General features: G+C 33.9%; 2 protein-coding genes across 2 annotated transcripts; one reads left to right on the top strand and one right to left on the bottom strand.

The window, feature by feature from the left end:
* The first annotated feature begins 2,303 nt into the window (after positions 1–2,303).
* On the top strand, positions 2,304–7,888 carry LOC131627262 (ABC transporter I family member 1). Its single transcript, XM_058898102.1, has 3 exons — positions 2,304–2,494; positions 4,225–4,290; positions 6,764–7,888. Exon 3 carries the CDS (start codon positions 6,889–6,891, stop codon positions 7,576–7,578), a length of 690 nt encoding a protein of 229 aa, XP_058754085.1. The 5' UTR covers positions 2,304–2,494; positions 4,225–4,290; positions 6,764–6,888; the 3' UTR covers positions 7,579–7,888.
* A 217-nt stretch (positions 7,889–8,105) lies between these two features.
* LOC131594859 (carboxypeptidase Y-like) lies at positions 8,106–9,289 on the bottom strand. The gene is made up of 2 exons (XM_058867371.1): positions 9,283–9,289; positions 8,106–9,180 (listed from the first exon to the last, which is right to left on the bottom strand). The coding sequence occupies exons 1-2, from the start codon at positions 9,287–9,289 to the stop codon at positions 8,351–8,353; spliced, it is 837 nt and encodes a 278-aa protein (XP_058723354.1). The 3' UTR covers positions 8,106–8,350.
* Positions 9,290–17,102: the final 7,813 nt, after the last annotated feature.

The following is a 17,102-nucleotide window of genomic DNA, read 5'->3' as shown; positions in this document are numbered from 1 at the left end:
TTAAAAATATATATTTTAAATTATAAATATAAATTAAAAGGGTTTAATGCGATGCACGAATATGTGTTATTTAAATATCATTGACAATTATAATAATTTAAAATATATTGATATGAATAGTTTTATTTTAATTGTGTCTCTAATTTAAAATACAAGTGAGTAATTTTTTTATATTTTATAGCTTTACTTAAAATCAAAGCAATCCTGCCTCCCAGTTCCGACATGGGGGGAGATGTGTTTTATCCTGCAGGAGCTAGCAAGACAACTTTTTCAGTGAAAGACACTTATGAAGATCTCATGCGTTATAACGAGGAGGAGCAGAATCCGAATTGGAAGCGTATTTGGAAGTTGAGAGTTCAAGAAAGAGTGAAGACTTTTTTATGGCTTATGGCTCATGGTAGATTGTGGACGAACAATCAGAAAAGTAGGCGAGGCTTGGGTTCAGCAGTTTGTGATCTTTGTGGAAATACAAATGAAACAATTTTACACATGGTGCGGGATTGCAAGAAAGCTATGGCAGCTTGGAAGGATATTGTTCCAGCAGTGATTAAGAGAGACTTCTTTTCTCTTGAGATGGAGGATTGGCTAGATATCAATATAAATTTTAGTGAGGAGTGGAGCAAGTATTGGGCAGTAGCTTGTCATAGTTTGTGGTTAGGGAGGAATAAGGAAATGCATGAAGTGGATTACACTAGGCCCTTGTTTCCTATTAGTTACATTAATGCGAGAGTTGAAGAGTATGCAAAAGCTGTCATTATGTATCAAGTTGTGGATGGAAGGACGAAGGAAGCGGTGCAACTCAAGTGGATTCCGCCGGAGGAAAGCTGGGTCAAATTGAATACGGACGGGGCTAGTAAGAATAACGGTATAGCAGGTTGCGGCGGGATTATTCGTGATCATCTCAGTAGAGTTGTGGGAGGATTTTCGAAAAATATTGGTCGGTGTAATGCTTCCCGTGCAGAACTTTGGGGGATCCTAGAAGGTTTAAATCTTACGAAGAAACTAGGATGCCGGAAGGTGGAGCTTAATGTTGACTCAAGCTCTATCGCGAATTGTTTGAATGCTCGGAAATACTTGGAAGTAGATAGCCATGGTCTATTCCTCCAAATTTATAAGCTGATGGATGCTCATGATGAAGATGAAGTGCGTGTAACTCATATTTACCGAGAAGCTAATCAATGCGCCAATGCGCTCGCTAGAGATGGAAGTGGTTGTTTGTTTGATCTGGAGTTCAGTGATATTGTTCCTCCTAGTATTGTTCAATTAGTTAATCAAGATTTGTCGAGATCTTTCTGAGGTTTATTTTTGTTTAGTTTTTTTTCTCGCTTCGGGCTTCGGCCCTCTTTGTAATAAAAAATAAATAAATAAATTTTTTTAAATTAATAAATAAATAAAATAAATCATTTATTCAAATTAATAATTGAAATAAAAAATAATTAGACTTGTAAAATTAAAATAAAAGAAAAACAATTCATAACTAAGAATCAAAATTTGAGAGAGAAATTATAAATTTTAATTTATTTATTTTTTAAAATATGAAAATCAAAACCTTAAAATTACATATTCATTATTATATAAAGAAGTGGATATATTAATTTTTATTTAAAAAAATTAAAATAATGTGTCAGTGGGTAATGTCAAGATAATTGGCATGTAATTAGGAATGAAAAAAGTTAAATATATAAACCGATAAATAAATTAAATAAACATGGTAGCGGTAGCTACAAAAAACAAATATATTTTTCTTTAATAATATCAAATCAAATAATTTATAAAATAAAAAGATATACAATACAATAGGATATCTTAATTTTGTGTGGAATTCTTCAATCATAAATATTTTAAGAGTTAAAAGGTAGTGCAGTGACAGTGTAAAATAGTTTTACACCGTCATCCAATAGAAAATCATAAATGTGTCATGTCATTAAGTTTTTTTTAAGGGTTTAAAGGTGATGCACTGACAGTGTAAAAAAGTTTTACACTGTCATCCAATGAAAATATATCATTCTGCCATGTCATCTCAGTAATTTAAAAATAACAGTATGACTTGGTAGGATACATGGTCGTGATTGGTTGACAGTGTAAAACTTTTTTACACTGTCAGTGCATGACCCCTTTTCTCTTTTTTTAAATAAAAAAATGATTTAATTGAATACATGGGTGGTGATCGGTTGACAGTGTAAAAATATTTTACACTCTCAGTGCATCACCCCTTTTCTCATATTTTAATAAGTGGGGAAAAAATTAATATTAATAGTAATATAATTAATCAATTTATTATTATACTATTAATATTAATTTTTCTTCTCTGTTTTCACTTTCATAACCATTTTCACCATTTTTGAAAACTCTGTGTTCATCAGTGTCTCTCATCTCAGTACCACCGTCGCTGCAGGCCCACGGCCGGCTGCCTTTGTTCTTCAGACCGACCACTTTCATTGCACTGGATCATCGTCCCCTCTCTTCCATTACATTGGCATTGTTTTGTTGTTGAGTAAGTTTTTTTTTTTCCTTTCATTTACGTGGATTTCAATTTTCTAGTAACTGTGTAGTATGAATTTAGGGACTGTTATCATTGAGTTAATTTCAACTTCACTTGGTTAATTTCAATTTTGAGTATTGTGATTTTATTGTTCAATTTCAATAGGGGTTTGGAAACAATTATTGTTCATTTACCGACTGATCTTGTAATTACAAGAGTACTTAGTTTTTTTTTTACTTATAGGATTTGATGTAAAAAATGGGCAAATGTGAGATGAAAGAAGAGCTTAGTGTAAATATATCTAGTTGTTGTGCTCCATGTGTTTGACAAAATGTTTCACTTAAAATCATTAGAATTACTTAACATTATGTCTTTGAAAGAGACTCGGAGGCTCATTTACAGTTAATTTATGTGCCGGATTTACTTCTTTCAATGTGGGGGAATATGAGATACCAATTTCTTCAAAATCCTTTTTACACTTGCATATTTTAAGTCTATATATACTTCTTAGGAGGCTAGAAACTTCCTTTCATGTTTTTATATAGAAATGTATACTGATGTCTGGAAGTATTCTTAAGGAAGATAATTTTGATATAATATATTTTGATATAAGGTTGTTATAGGTTTCACGGGGAAAAACATTGTAAGTGTTAAAAATTTCGTTTTGTTTAATCCATTTTTTTATCCTTTTATGATTTTGGTGGCTACATTGGATTTTTGGGCTAAACTCAGGAGTGCTTCTTTTTTAGGGATATTTGTTTGGTGTGTATATCCCCAAATTTATTGAAAATAATTTATAAGTTGAGATTAAATTCTCAAACATCAATTATTTATGTTGCAATAAAGAATTGGCTTCAAGCCTTCAGTTGAACATTAATTCAATTCCCACTCAACTCATTCTTCCAATCGTATTCTTAGCACTTGTTTAATTTTTCAATTGCTAATGTAGCAGGCTTCTCTATCTGGTCGATGCGGATTAAGTCCATTCCCACTCGATTCGTTCCCTTGAAGCAATAGAAATGTGTTGTTCTTTCAATTCACTCCATCAATCCCTTTTCTAGTTTTGGAAAATGCAAGAACAACTACATTATAGATTCCTCTCAAAGTTTATTTTTTATTGATGGGTTTGCATTTTTGTCAGTTGATTTATTTTTTGAAGCTACAAATGTTGGTAGTGTTAATTTTTGCTTAGGGTGGGGATCGAGTCTTTTACCTCCTTATCACTCCACTCGCTAACTCTCCTCCCCAGCCAGCAATCCTTATATCCCTTTTGAAATTGAATAAATTGAATACATAGGGTTTTGCTGGTTTTAACTGGTGTTTGTGGGAATGATTGCAGACATTATTGAACATCTAAGGAGGTCGAGTTACCTAGGTCTTCTTCCAGTTTTTTTTAATTTTATTATTTCACTTTTTGCTTGGATTTTTAGTACTAGTTTTTTTTTTTTTGTTTGTTTGTTATCTTTTGGTTATAATGTTTTAAAGGCTTCAAATTTTGATATTATCCATGATTTTTTAATGCAATGTTGAATTGAAGCCTAGAATTGTGTCCACAAAAAACTGTTACTCGGCCTCCCATTTTCCAGTTGGTCTCTTACAGAAACATTGTATAATATTAAATCCCCTAGTATTGTGTTTGGCAATGTTCAATTGAAGCCTAGAATTGGATTGCACTGATCACACGTCCCCTATCTCCGTTCTCAGCCTGAATTCCCACTCATCTCCTTCCTTTACCTTTGCAGAGAACAGTGCCACTGGAATTAAAATCATACCGCCTCCAAATCGTGGACCAAGCCTGCTACCGCTTAGTAAGTTATGCTTTCCTTGTTGTCTCTTTAATATTCTTCAAATTTCAGCTGCTATTGAATTTTCAATAAAAAATCCTTCAGTTTTAATGGTACCAATTGTGGTTTATCATTGAAGATGTGTGAGTGCTCGATTATGGTTTTTTACAGAATGGTATTGTTCATGGCTGTTTTAACATTTTTTTTTCTAATGGGATTTCGTGTAATAAAAGAAACGAGTGAATGTGAAATGAAAGAGGGGCGTAGTGTAAGTATGTCTAGTTGTTATGCTCCAAGTTTTAGTCAAACTGCATGACCTAAAATCATTAGAGTTACTACGCATTCTGTTTTTGAAAGAGACTCAAAAGTGTCATTAACAGTAAAATTAAATGGTGAATTTGGCTCTTTAAATGTGGGGAATATGATATACCAATTTGAGCTGGATGTATTTTTTCAATATCCTTTTAATCTTTTAAGTCTTACTATATGTCTTCTAGTTCTAAGCTGTGTTTGGTATTTTAAAATACCACGGTACAGCCGCACGTTATGCTGAAGCTAACATTTGGAGCTTCGGAAAATTACGGTGAAAAGGCTTCAAAATGCGAGGTAGCGGTCTGCTACCGTGCTACCAAACACAATAAATATCTTCAGGTTTTACTGTTAAAAGGCTAAACAATTCCTTGTTCTTATATAGAAGTTGCTACTGATGTCTAGAAGAATTCTTAAGGAAACAAAGGGGGGCACAAATTGATTTATGCATAAAACATTTTGATATAGGCTGTTCTATCTTTCAAGGGGAAAAAATACATAAAAGAGTTTGAAGTTCTTTTTTTCAGTTTTAATCCATTTTTTCTCTTTTGATGTCTTTGTTGCAACATTGGATTTTTGGGCTCAACTCAAAAAGAGCTTCTGTTTAGGCTTTCTTCTATCGTTTTTTAAAATGTCTTTTGTGCATATACCTAAATTTATAGTTTTTTTTAAAGTTGAGATCTAAATTCTCAAACATCAATTCTGTAATGACTAAAGACCCAATTTACTCGCAGTCCAATTCAATCACTTATGAAAAGTAATACCCCAAATTAGTGTCTAACATTTTTCTGCGGGGACAAATTAGTCCCTCTATAATTTTGACTCATAATAACAAAGGGACCAATTTGTCCCCCATATGAAAATGTTAGAAACTAATTTAGTATTATTTTTGGTTAGGGATCAAACTCTTCTTTAATTTCACAATAATGAATTGGCTTCAATTGTACATTAATTCAATTCTCGTGAGTCATTATTACAATCTTGTTCTTAGCTTTTATATGGTTTTTCAATGCGTAATTAGTAGGCTTCTCTATCTGGTCGATGCATTAATTCAATTCCCACTCGACTCGTTCCCTTGAAGCAATAGCAACGTGTCTTTCTTTCAATTCGCTCCCTCAACCCTCTTTTTGGTTTTTGCAAGAACAACTAAATTATATATTACTCTTGAGGTTTCTTTTTTAATTGACGAGTTTGCATTTTTGTGACAATTGAGTAAATGAAGTTTTGCTGGTTTTAACTATGACGAATCTATAGATCAGTAATTATTTGTGGGTATGATTGCAGACATTATTGAAGATCTAAGTGACTGTGCTTTCTAGCTTTTCTTCCTGTTTTTATTTATTATATATTTCATTCTTTGTTTTGATCCTTAATTGTAGTTTTTTGTTTTTATTTAGTTATCTTTTGGTTATAATATTTTAAAGGCTTCAGATTTTGATATTATTCATGCTTGCAGTATATTTAGTGGTTAGCAATGTTCAATTGAAGCCTAGAATCATGTCCACAGAACACCCTTAGTCAGCCTCCCATTTTCCAGTTGATCCCTTGTAGAAACATCATATAATATAAATTACTTCCTGCATCATCACACACCAAGCCTCCAATTACTTCTCTCATGAAAACAAATGCATGCTCCTACCCTCTTTGAAGCCAAACCACCACCTAGTTTTACACTTCCATTGGCATCTTTTAAGTCTTACTGTACCTCTTCTAAGTATCTTCAGATTAAGGTCTAAACACTTATTTTCATGTTTGTATATTGAAATTGCTATCCTTGTCTGGAATAAATTTTAAGGATTGGGGGGGGGGGGGGGGGGGGGGGGGGGGGGGGGGGGTTCATTTTGTCAGTTTTAATCCATTTTTCTTTTAAGTATTACTTTTAACATCGGATTTTTGGGCTCTGCTCGTATAATCCAAAGAGCAACCGTATTTGTTACTCAAGTTTGTTAACGTGAGTGCTCTTTTGTTCTGGGGTGACCATAAATCCCAAATTTATCATGCCATTTCACTCAAAGCCCGCGTTTATTTGGGACTCATGAAAATGCTTGAACATGTGGGGTAATTTATACGTTCTACATTAATGTAGTGTTTAAAAGTTTGTGGCACAATGTCATATTTGTTGTGTGATGTCGAGTCACTTTTCAAGAAATCATAAATTTTTGCTTATAATTTTAATTTTTTTTTACAGTAAAACTTGTGCTGGAGATGCTCTGGGACTTGCACTTATTGCATCATCAACTATAATTTAAGGATCAGAAAGCATTAATCTGAATTTGCTGATATTGGCAGTGTTTTTTTCAATTGATAAACTTGATGTCTATTAGAAAACCCCCATTCCCTCGACTCCTCCTTAACAATGTCTCTTGCATGAGAAACGCCCAACAAATTCTGTCTCATGTGAATGTGTCTCTTCATGATGGAGGGGCACTTGTCCTAACAGGTGCAAATGGCTCAGGAAAGACAACTTTTATGCGCATGCTAGCTGGGTTTTCCCGTCCTTCTGCAGGCGAAATCCTTTGGAATGGCCATGATATTCAAAAATCTTTGATCTTCCAACAGTATAAGCTTCAGCTTAACTGGGTCTCCCTCAAGAACGCAATTAAAGAAAAGTTCACCGTTCTAGAAAACATTCAGTGGTTTGAACTTCTTGAAGGCAAGCAAGGGAAAGCCATGCCTGCACTTGAGTTGATGGGACTAGGAAAATTGGCTAAGGAAAAGCCAAAGATGCTTTCAAGTGGCCAGCAGAGAAGATTGCAACTTGCCAGACTGCTCGCAATTGATCGCCCCATTTGGTTGCTAGACGAGCCTTCAGTTGCATTAGATGATGAAGGTGTAAAGTTACTAGAGTACATTATTGCCGAACACAGGAAACAGGGAGGAATCGTGATTGTGGCGACTCATTTACCCATTGAGATAGAAGATTCCATGGTCTTGAGGCTGCCACCAAGGTTTCCAAGGAGGATGTCACATACAGATATGCTTGGCCGCTTGGATATTAGTTAATTCTTATATTTATTCATATTTTAATATTTATTCATATTTTACATCAAGACAGTCTTTGAAATACAGTCTTTTTGAAGCACTGTCTTACTGGTCATGCTTGTATTGTATTCTGCTACGAAAAAGATAAATGTGTATCTGCTGAATTGAATGAAAATAAACTGGTCATGCTTGTATTGTATTCTGCTACGAATAAGATAAATGTGTATCTGCTGAATTGAATGAAAATAATCGAAGTGTTTGTTTCATCCACCTTTTGCACGGGGACTTGTGATGGATTTGATACTATGCTGCACACATATTTTCTACTTGAGATCACCTGAGTTCATGTATATAATCACTTAACATGTAGATTTGTTCACCAACATGCTATGTTTTGCTTGTGTTTTCTATTGCGATTGATCATGTTAAACATCATATGTCAAACACTACTGTATTTATAATGCAGTATACTTATGTGTTTATGGCTCTCACTTTATGGCTATAATAATGAAAAATTGTTGTCTACACTTGAAAAAAAGACAAACTGAAATGCAAATACCGTTTTCAATATTTCATTGTTGGTTAAATATTTCAGATGACAAATATCCTGTAGGTTTTTATAACTTGTAAGTCAATATCTAATTGTAGTACTTTGTAGTAATTCATATACATCAGAAGCATGCTAGTAAATGGAATTGGTGGAAACATAATCGGATAATATCAAAATAATTAAATGACAGTAACCAAAAATATAAATCTTAAAAAAGCAAATTTGTTACATTTCAGCTATTATCTATATAGGATATCGATAATTGTCTTCATAACTGTTGTAGTGCACCATGGGATTGTAATTTGGAAACATTGAGCCATAAGGTCCATAAGTTCCCCATGGCTGACCCGGTGCATGGTATGGTCCCGGATACGGAGGCCTTGGTCCCGGATACATCAAAGGCGGCGGCGGCATTGCATATGCTCCATGTTGAGGTTGGTACCTATGCATTGTTGGGGGATAGTTGTGATATCCTGGGAATGGTTGGTAGTTGGATGGTGGCAGCGGCCGCGGTGGTCTATGTTGATTACCAAAACCAACCATGTTATTATGTTTGTCATGCATTTTCTTGTTCTTTTGATGTGTCTTATATTTATGACCATGATCAGTTTGAGAAACATCCTCAGTGTCGCTCCTCTCATGACAGCCACTAGAATGATGCTTATGTTTGCCATGCATCTTCATGTTTTTTTGATGTTGATGTGCCCTATGTTTATTATGACCATGATCAGTTTGAGAAACATTCTCAGTGTCACTACTCTCATGACAATCAGTAGAATGATGCTTATGTTTGTCATGAATTTTCTTGTTTTTTTTATGTTGATGTGTCCTAAGTTTATTACCATGATCAGCTTGAGAAACATCCTCAGTGTCACTGCTCTCATGACAACCACGAGAATGATGCTTATCTTTGGCATGAGAACATTCTTTCTTATTTTTTGGTTCTTTGTCAAAAAACCAAAGTTGTGCCTTTTTTCCCAGCTTCTGAAGAAGTTTAATTAGTTTCATAGAATTCACAGTACCAACAACTATCACCTTCCCTTGATTTGGATCAATGGAAATAGATTTCACTCCTGATTTCAAAAAATTCACACTTCAATGAAATTAAATGTTATATTCTAACCCATAAAAAAATAAAATCAGCTACTAAGAAAAAAGATTATATAGAAAAACACCAAACATTTGTTTCAACACGTTGGTGATATCTTCTGAGCAACCTTTTATGCATCTAAAATCAACTTTCAAATTTCTCTAATTGAATAAAAATGTATGAGAAAATAATGTATAAACAAAATAAAAAAGTGAAAAACTTACTTACAGGAAGATCGTTACTGTTTTAGTAGATTATATAAACTTTTTGCTTAGGGAGAATGAGATATATATAAAGAGTGAGATTGGCTAATATAAGCATAATTAGAGCTACAAATTATCTTAATAATAAATTAGAGCCACCGACCTTATTTTTATTAATTTATTATTACGGTTATTCAAATGTGTATCAAATATTAACTTTCCATTTTCAACTTATATTGGATCCACTAATTGATTATGATTCTTAATAAACAAATCTTCCTTTTTATGTTTATGGACAAATATATCTTTTCATATCTCCCATAATTTTAATGTGTTTTTTATTTATATAAAATTAATATCTTTTAATTTTAAATCTTTCGTTACCAAAAAAAAAAAATTAAAATCTTCAAAAATAAAATTTAGGGTGTAATGGGAAGAATTCAAATTTTCTCTATTTATATATCATCTATTTATTCTAATTTGATATTTGTTTATCTCTTAAAAATAGATATTAAATAGATAAATAAAATAATTTGATTTATAATAAAAATATGATTTCTGCCAATCAATATGTTTTTATATTTTTTGGTTTTGATATTTTTGATTTTTTAGTATAAAAAACAGTTGATCTTTTATATAGAAAGTTATAAAAGTTTTTGTATAATAATTTTATATTTTTTAAGATAATAAATGTAATTTTTAAGAAAATTGGTTCTGTCATTTAAAAAAATATATCGATAAATGTAACCTGTTTTCATAATAATTCCGTGTAATTTTGTCTAGAAAAAAGACCATTCATTAAAAAGATTTTATTTAGTCACCGCAAGAAAAATAATGCAATATTTTCATATAATACTATAAAACAATTTTGATGCATTAAATTGATGTTCACTATTCCTATATGTTGCCAACACTAAAGTACCTGCAAAATTTTGTCTAATTTTAATACGTGTCTAGCTATTTCAAATAAAATTCTCTCATATATATTCTTATTTATGTTTAACCTTCTATATCCTTCTTCAGTCCAATCTTTCTATGTAAAAAGATTTCTTTTGTGAATGTGTAAAATAATTTTTTGTCTTAAAACCTATCTCATCTACAAAATCAATTCAAAATCCTTTGGGCTGTCATTGGAGATTTTAATTGTATTATGGGAGCTCATGAATAGAGCTCATGAATACTGGGGTTCTAGGACTCCAGTTAGACCTCCCATTGATGATTTCAATAATTGGATGGATTAAAACTCTTTTGTGCACCTTCCTACGGCTGGTGCTTTCTTCACTTGGAAGAATGGAAGGAAAGGAAATCTTCACATAGAAAGACGCTTAGATAGAACCATTTGTAACCATAGCTGGCTTGCTTTTTGGTCTAACAATTCGTGCAAAACCTTACCCAGGAATAAGTCAGACCACTATCCGATTCTGTTTGAGTTTTTATTGGGGGAAGACAAAGCTGCCTCCAACTTTAAATTCCTGCAAACCTGGGCATCTGACCCTCAATGTGAAGATGTTATTTCGGATGCTTAGAAAATTAGAGTGGTGGGCTGCCCTATGTTTATCCTTCAAAGAAAGCTTCAGATTCTAAAGTCTAGACTCAAAGTTTGGAATAAATCAACTTTTGGTAATGTACATGACAATGTGAAAAAAGCAGAAGATGGCCTAATTTTGATTCAAGTCAGGATCATGGAGAAAGGCCCTTCGGACTCTCTTGAATATCTTGAAAGAGAAGCCCAGTCACATCTTGATCTTGCCCTTCAAAGAGAAGAAATATTTTGGAAGGAAAAGGCTCATGTAAAGTGGAAGGTTGATGGAGACAGGAACACGCGGTTTTTTCACAGGATCGCTAAAATTAAACAAAGTACCAAGAAAATCTCTTGCCTGAGAGTGGATGGGAACCTTATTACTGAAAGGGGTCGGATTGCAGAACATGTGGTTTTGTATTACACTAACCTCTTTAACAATCTCTCTGTTTTGCAGGATGAAAGTTTAACTGATGATGTTATCCCTCGATTGATGACTCATGAGAACAACATAGAGCTTACTAAACTACCATCTATGGAGGAGGTTTACAATGCTGTCATGAGCTTGGATAAGGAGAGTGCCCCGGGCCCGAACTGTTTTAGCGGTTTCTTTTATCAAAAATACTGGAAAATTATAGAAGAAGATGTACTAGATGCTACTTTACAGTTTTTCAAAGAACTTTGGATTACACCTAACTACAACAGCAACACCCTGGTCCTGATTCCTAAGGTTCCTAATGCGGAGTCAATCGAGTAGTTCAGACCGATTGCCCTTGCAAACTTCAAACACAAAATAATTACCAAGATTCTAACGGATAGGTTAGCCTCGTTCATGCCTTCCATCATTTCTGCCGAACAACGCGCTTTTATCAGAGGTCGGAATATCAAGGACTGTGTTTGTGTCACTTCCGAAGCAATCAACCTCCTCCCAAGCAAATGCAAGCAAGGGAATCTCGCAATCAAAGTTGATATTTCAAAGGCTTTTGATACGCTTAACTGGGAATTCTTGATTAAAGTCCTCAAAGCTTTTGGTTTTGATGAAAAATTCTGCAATTGGATTAATGTTATCCTGCACTCAACTGTAATTTCTGTTTCGATAAATGGAACACAGGCTAGTTTTTTCTCTTGCATGAGTGGGGTGCGTCAAGGCGATCAGTTATCGCCTCTTCTTTTTTGCTTGGCAGAAGATGTTTTAAGTAGAGGGCTGACTAAGCTGGTGGAGAACAAACAGGTGAGGTTGATTAAGGCATCCCGAAACTCGTTTGTGCCTTCTCATGTTCTTTACGCGGACGATATTATGGTGTTTTGTAAAGGCGACAAGGGTACTATTGAGGCACTAACAACTCTTTTTCGAAGGTATGCTACTGCGTCGGGTCAACAGGTTAATCCCTCAAAATCTACCATTTATGCAGGATCGATATCCAATCAAAGGAATATGCACATTACCTCTTGCCTTGGCTTCAACACGGGGCAGGCACCGTTCACATACTTGGGAGCTCCTATTTTCCGGGGAAGGCCTAAACCTGTTCACTTTCAAGGGATTGCGGACAGAACTAGGAATAAATTGTCGGCTTGGAAAACTAGCTTATTATATATGGCAGGAAGACTGGTTCTTGTTAAGTCGATGACTCAGAGCATGATAATACACACAATGCTAATTTACTCTTGGCCTTCTTCGGTCTTAAATAACATTCATAAATGGGCGAGAAATTTCATTTGGAGTGGGGAAAGTGATACTCCCAAGCTTGTTACGGTGGCCTGGGATAAATGCTGTCGACCTTATGAGGAGGGAGGCCTGGGGATTAGATCACTGGTTACTTTAAATGAGGCTGCAAATTTGAAACAGTGTTGGGATTTAGTAAGCTCTCAGGACCAGTGGGCTTGCTTACTTCGTGTTAGAGTTTTGCGAGACAATCAACCGATTTCGTACCATATTTTATCTTCTTTGTAGAGCGGTATGAGAGCTTCTTGGGCAGAGGTTAGAAGCAATTCTGGCTGGCTCATAGGTAATGGAAAAAAGTTTAATTTCTGGTCCGACAGTTGGAACAGTTCAAATATGCTTGACTCTCTTAACGTAACTGACGGTTCACATCCTTTTGTAAAAGACAAAGTTGACACTTATATTCAAAATCGCCAGTGGAAGCTCCCTAATGCAATCCAAGTATTGTTTCCCACCCTTGCTAACTTACTGTCTAATGTACATCTATCTATGTTAGAAAAAGAAGACCTCTATATTTGGACTCCAACAGCTGACGAAATTCTTTCCTTGAAAACTGCATATGAATTCAAGTCTTTCAATTACAACGATGTCGATTGGGGGAAGCTTATTTGGAATGCACATATTCCAGCATCGCAATCCTTGCTTTTTCTGGAGGCTTCTGCATAATAAAGTTCCAACGAACGATAATTTGATTATTCGAGGAATTCAGCTTCCTTCAATTTGCAATCTCTACAACACTACTTGTGAATCAGCGGAACATTTGTTCTTCTCATGCCCTTTTGCAGGCAGAATCTAGAATTTTTTATCCTCGATAATGTCGCATACTTTTTCATCTATTACGGATGTTTGGACTGCTTACAGAAAGCTTAATTCTGATCAGAGTGAGTTGGTTCTTCTGGCTGTAAGTATTAGCATAGTAAATACTATTTGGAAAGCTCGTAACCTGAGACGGTTTGAAGACAAAAACATCACTTGGATATCTGTTTAGAACTTGGTCAAGGTTGAGGTTGCGTTCACGGGTAATGCTACTCCGAAAGCCGGTTCGAACTCAGTCTTGGATTTTCAGCTGCTTAAGAGTTTTAACATTAAGTTGAATCCTCCCAAAGCTCTTATAGTTAAGGAATTCTCGTGGCATCCTCCTGTTCTTCACTGGATTAAATGTAATACAGATGGAACATCGGCAGGGGTACCTCAGAATGCGGCTTGCGGTGGTATCTTCAGATATCACATGGGTAAGCATCTTGGGAGCTTTTCCAATTGCATTGGGCCTGGGAATGCGTTTATGGCTAAGCTTGTTGGAGCCATCTTGGCTATTGAGATCGCGAAGTAGAAAAATTGGACCAATTTATGGCTTGAAACTGACTCTAAGCTGGTGGTGTTAGCTTTCTCCAAACCTTTAATTGTCCCTTGGGCTCTTTGGAACAGATGGGAAAATGTCCTTCATCATACTAGAAATACTAATTTTTTGGTAACTCATATTTTTAGGGAAGGGAATCATTGTGCGGATAGACTCGCTAACTTAGGATTACATATTAATGATTTTACTTGATGGGAAGTTGTTCATAGAGACATTCTAATGGAGTTTGCTAAAAACTCTATTGATCTTCCTTTTTATAGAGTTACTCACTAAGGCTATGTTTGAGAGTTTGGAGGGGAAGGGAGGGGAGGGCTTTGAAAAATAGGAAGAATTGGGTGAAAAGGATAAAAGGATTTTGGGTAGGAGGGTTTTGGAGGGTTTGAGTTTATTCATAACACCAAAAACCCCATAAAATGGGGGAACTCAAAAATTTTATTGAAGGAGGGTTTTGGAGGGTTTTGAAGGGCTTACATAAATTTTCCAAATATCTTTTAGGTTGTTATAGTATTTTGAAAATTAAAAATTTAGTAATGATAATGACTCTTTTATCATTCTAAACAAAATCAATTTTTCAAAAATGTCAAATATTTTCCTATATTTTTTTTAAAATTTTGTTTTTGGAAGCCTTCCCCTCCCCTCCAAACTCCCAAACATAGCCTAAGGGTTTTGGTTTGGTCCCCCCTTTATTTCTTTCTTTGTAACCTTCTTTTTCCTTTAATATATTTTGTGGTGGCGAGTCCACCTTCTGATTAAAAAAAAATAATTTATATGGTAATGGTTATTTATTCTTGCATTATGGTTGCTCACCATTAAGTTTTATCAAACCTGTTGAGAATTGTTTTTTTTTTTTAACTTTATCATTTCTTTTTTGTATTTTTATTAAATTTTAGAATTTGTAATTTTATTTGAGTTTTTTTATTACATGATAAAAAAAACAATAATAAATATTGTTAAAGATCTTTTTGTTAATAGAGTATATCAAATACATCTTCGACCTTGGTAAACAGGGATCCGACTTAATATTTGTAAATTAAATAAATAATTATTATAAATCAACATAATCATTATTATTACATATAATATAATATAATAGAAACAAGAAAATTAATAAATGAAGGCTATAAAAAATTATACATGAAAATTAGTTATTATAAATTTTTAAAAATTTCTCTATAAATTAATTTTGAAGTCATATTAATATCTTTACTATTTTCATCAACTATCAATATTTTTAATCGTTCTTTTGTAATGACTTTTGAAATTGCAACATATAAGTCAAACGGTAGTTGTCTAATCCGATGAAAAGTATCGGCCATGATCAAGTACAACATTTTGAAAAATTACTTTGAAGTTTTTAGATGAATTTGTCACTCCATCTATTAGGTCTTTTGACATACATAATGATATGATTTGAGTAAATTGCACTGAGCCTTAGTCTCAAATGAAAATAAATTTTTAAATTGATTTAATTGTAATATTTTATTGTTTCATTAAAATGAATCTTACATATTTTAACATTTTTTTTTTGGAAATAAAGTATTGCTTGTATTACCAAAAATCGAGGAAAACAATCTGATCCAAAGATCCAGGATACTACACATACTACACTTAAGTATACATTTCGATATGCTTACTTAACTTTCTATGGCTATTCGTCTAGTCTTAACTGTATACTTTATTCTATCTATAATGTTTCCATGCTCTTGTTTCCCATTAAAAATGGAATTATTTCTAGCCAGCCAAATTTCATGAATAGTTTCAGCGAGCCATCTTCAAAATATCAAGATGGAGACTTTTACTTTTTGCCCTGTTTGTGATCCATATGACTTCCTGCTCCCATTCAAGTGGATTATGGATTTCCTTCAGCCAACTCAAAATTCCTTGCCAAGTTTACTTGGTATGATTGCAGCCAAAGAAGAGATGTTGCATATTTTCCTCACAACTACAGTAACAACAAAGATGATCATCTATGATACCAAAACGCAATAATCTTTCTTTCGTGGGCAGTCGTTTCAACAAAGTCATCCACAGAGTGAAAGCTTTGGGTCTAGCATGATTATTAAACAAGATTTTCCTCCAGCTTACTTGATCAAAGTTCCCACTAATAGCTTTGTACATCGCTCTTGTTTTATATCTACCAGCAGCCACGACTTCACCCCAATAATCGTTACTACTCATCAAATCTTTGTTCTTTATAATTTTCTTCAAAATCCACAAGCTCGAATTTGGTGTCTGCCAACTCAGAATTTCACGCCCTTGAAATATAATGTGTCAAGCCATCTGATCCAAAGACGATCCGCTATCATATGAATGTTCCAAAGAAGTTTATCTAAAGTAGCTTGATTCCAACGATGCAAGTTAATAATATTCAATCCACCTGTAGATTTCGGCTTACAAACCTAATCCCACGCAATCAGAGCTTTCGTGTTAACCACCTTAGAACCGCTCCAAAGGAAACTCCGACAAACTGACTCAATGCACTTCATAGCCTGCTGGGGGAGAGGCAGAACTTGCAACTAGTAAGCAGACATGACAAATTTTTAACATATTTTAAAAACTCTTATTTACTTAATATTTTTAAATATTTTATAAAAATATTAAACAATTATTATATATCGTTTTATCCTTGTAAAATTTAATTTGAAATTTGAGATTTGATTATATAAAATTAAAGTGAAAATTGAATTTGTTTTTTTTAATTACAAAGAAAGAAAGTATGAATAAAATTCAAAGACTAATTTCGTGTCTTAACAGCATTTGGATCAGCACAACTACATAAGGATGATAAGTGGTGTTCCCTTCATGAATAAGATCAATAGTGAAATTGGAATTTGATTCTAAAATAAAAATGTGATGACCTAGATCCCAAGTTAATTGAAGACGTTTAAGGATAGCATAAAACTTCGCGATAAGGTTAGAGGCACGACCACACGATCCTGAGAAACCATAAATCCAACCACTAACATCATTATGAATGAGACCACCAAAGCAAGCACGAGTTAGATTCCCAAAAGAGCTACCATCGATATTTAACTTTTGACTAGGATCCAAAGGTGGAAGTCATGTGACTTTTCGAATATTCTACGAAAAATCTTCAAAACCTGCA

The sequence above is a fragment of the Vicia villosa genome, linkage group LG1, assembly GCF_029867415.1.
Source record: "Vicia villosa cultivar HV-30 ecotype Madison, WI linkage group LG1, Vvil1.0, whole genome shotgun sequence".
Lineage (NCBI taxonomy): Eukaryota > Viridiplantae > Streptophyta > Magnoliopsida > Fabales > Fabaceae > Vicia > Vicia villosa.
The sequence above is the reverse complement of the archived record's forward strand: the minus strand, read 5'-3'. Positions and strand labels throughout refer to the sequence as shown.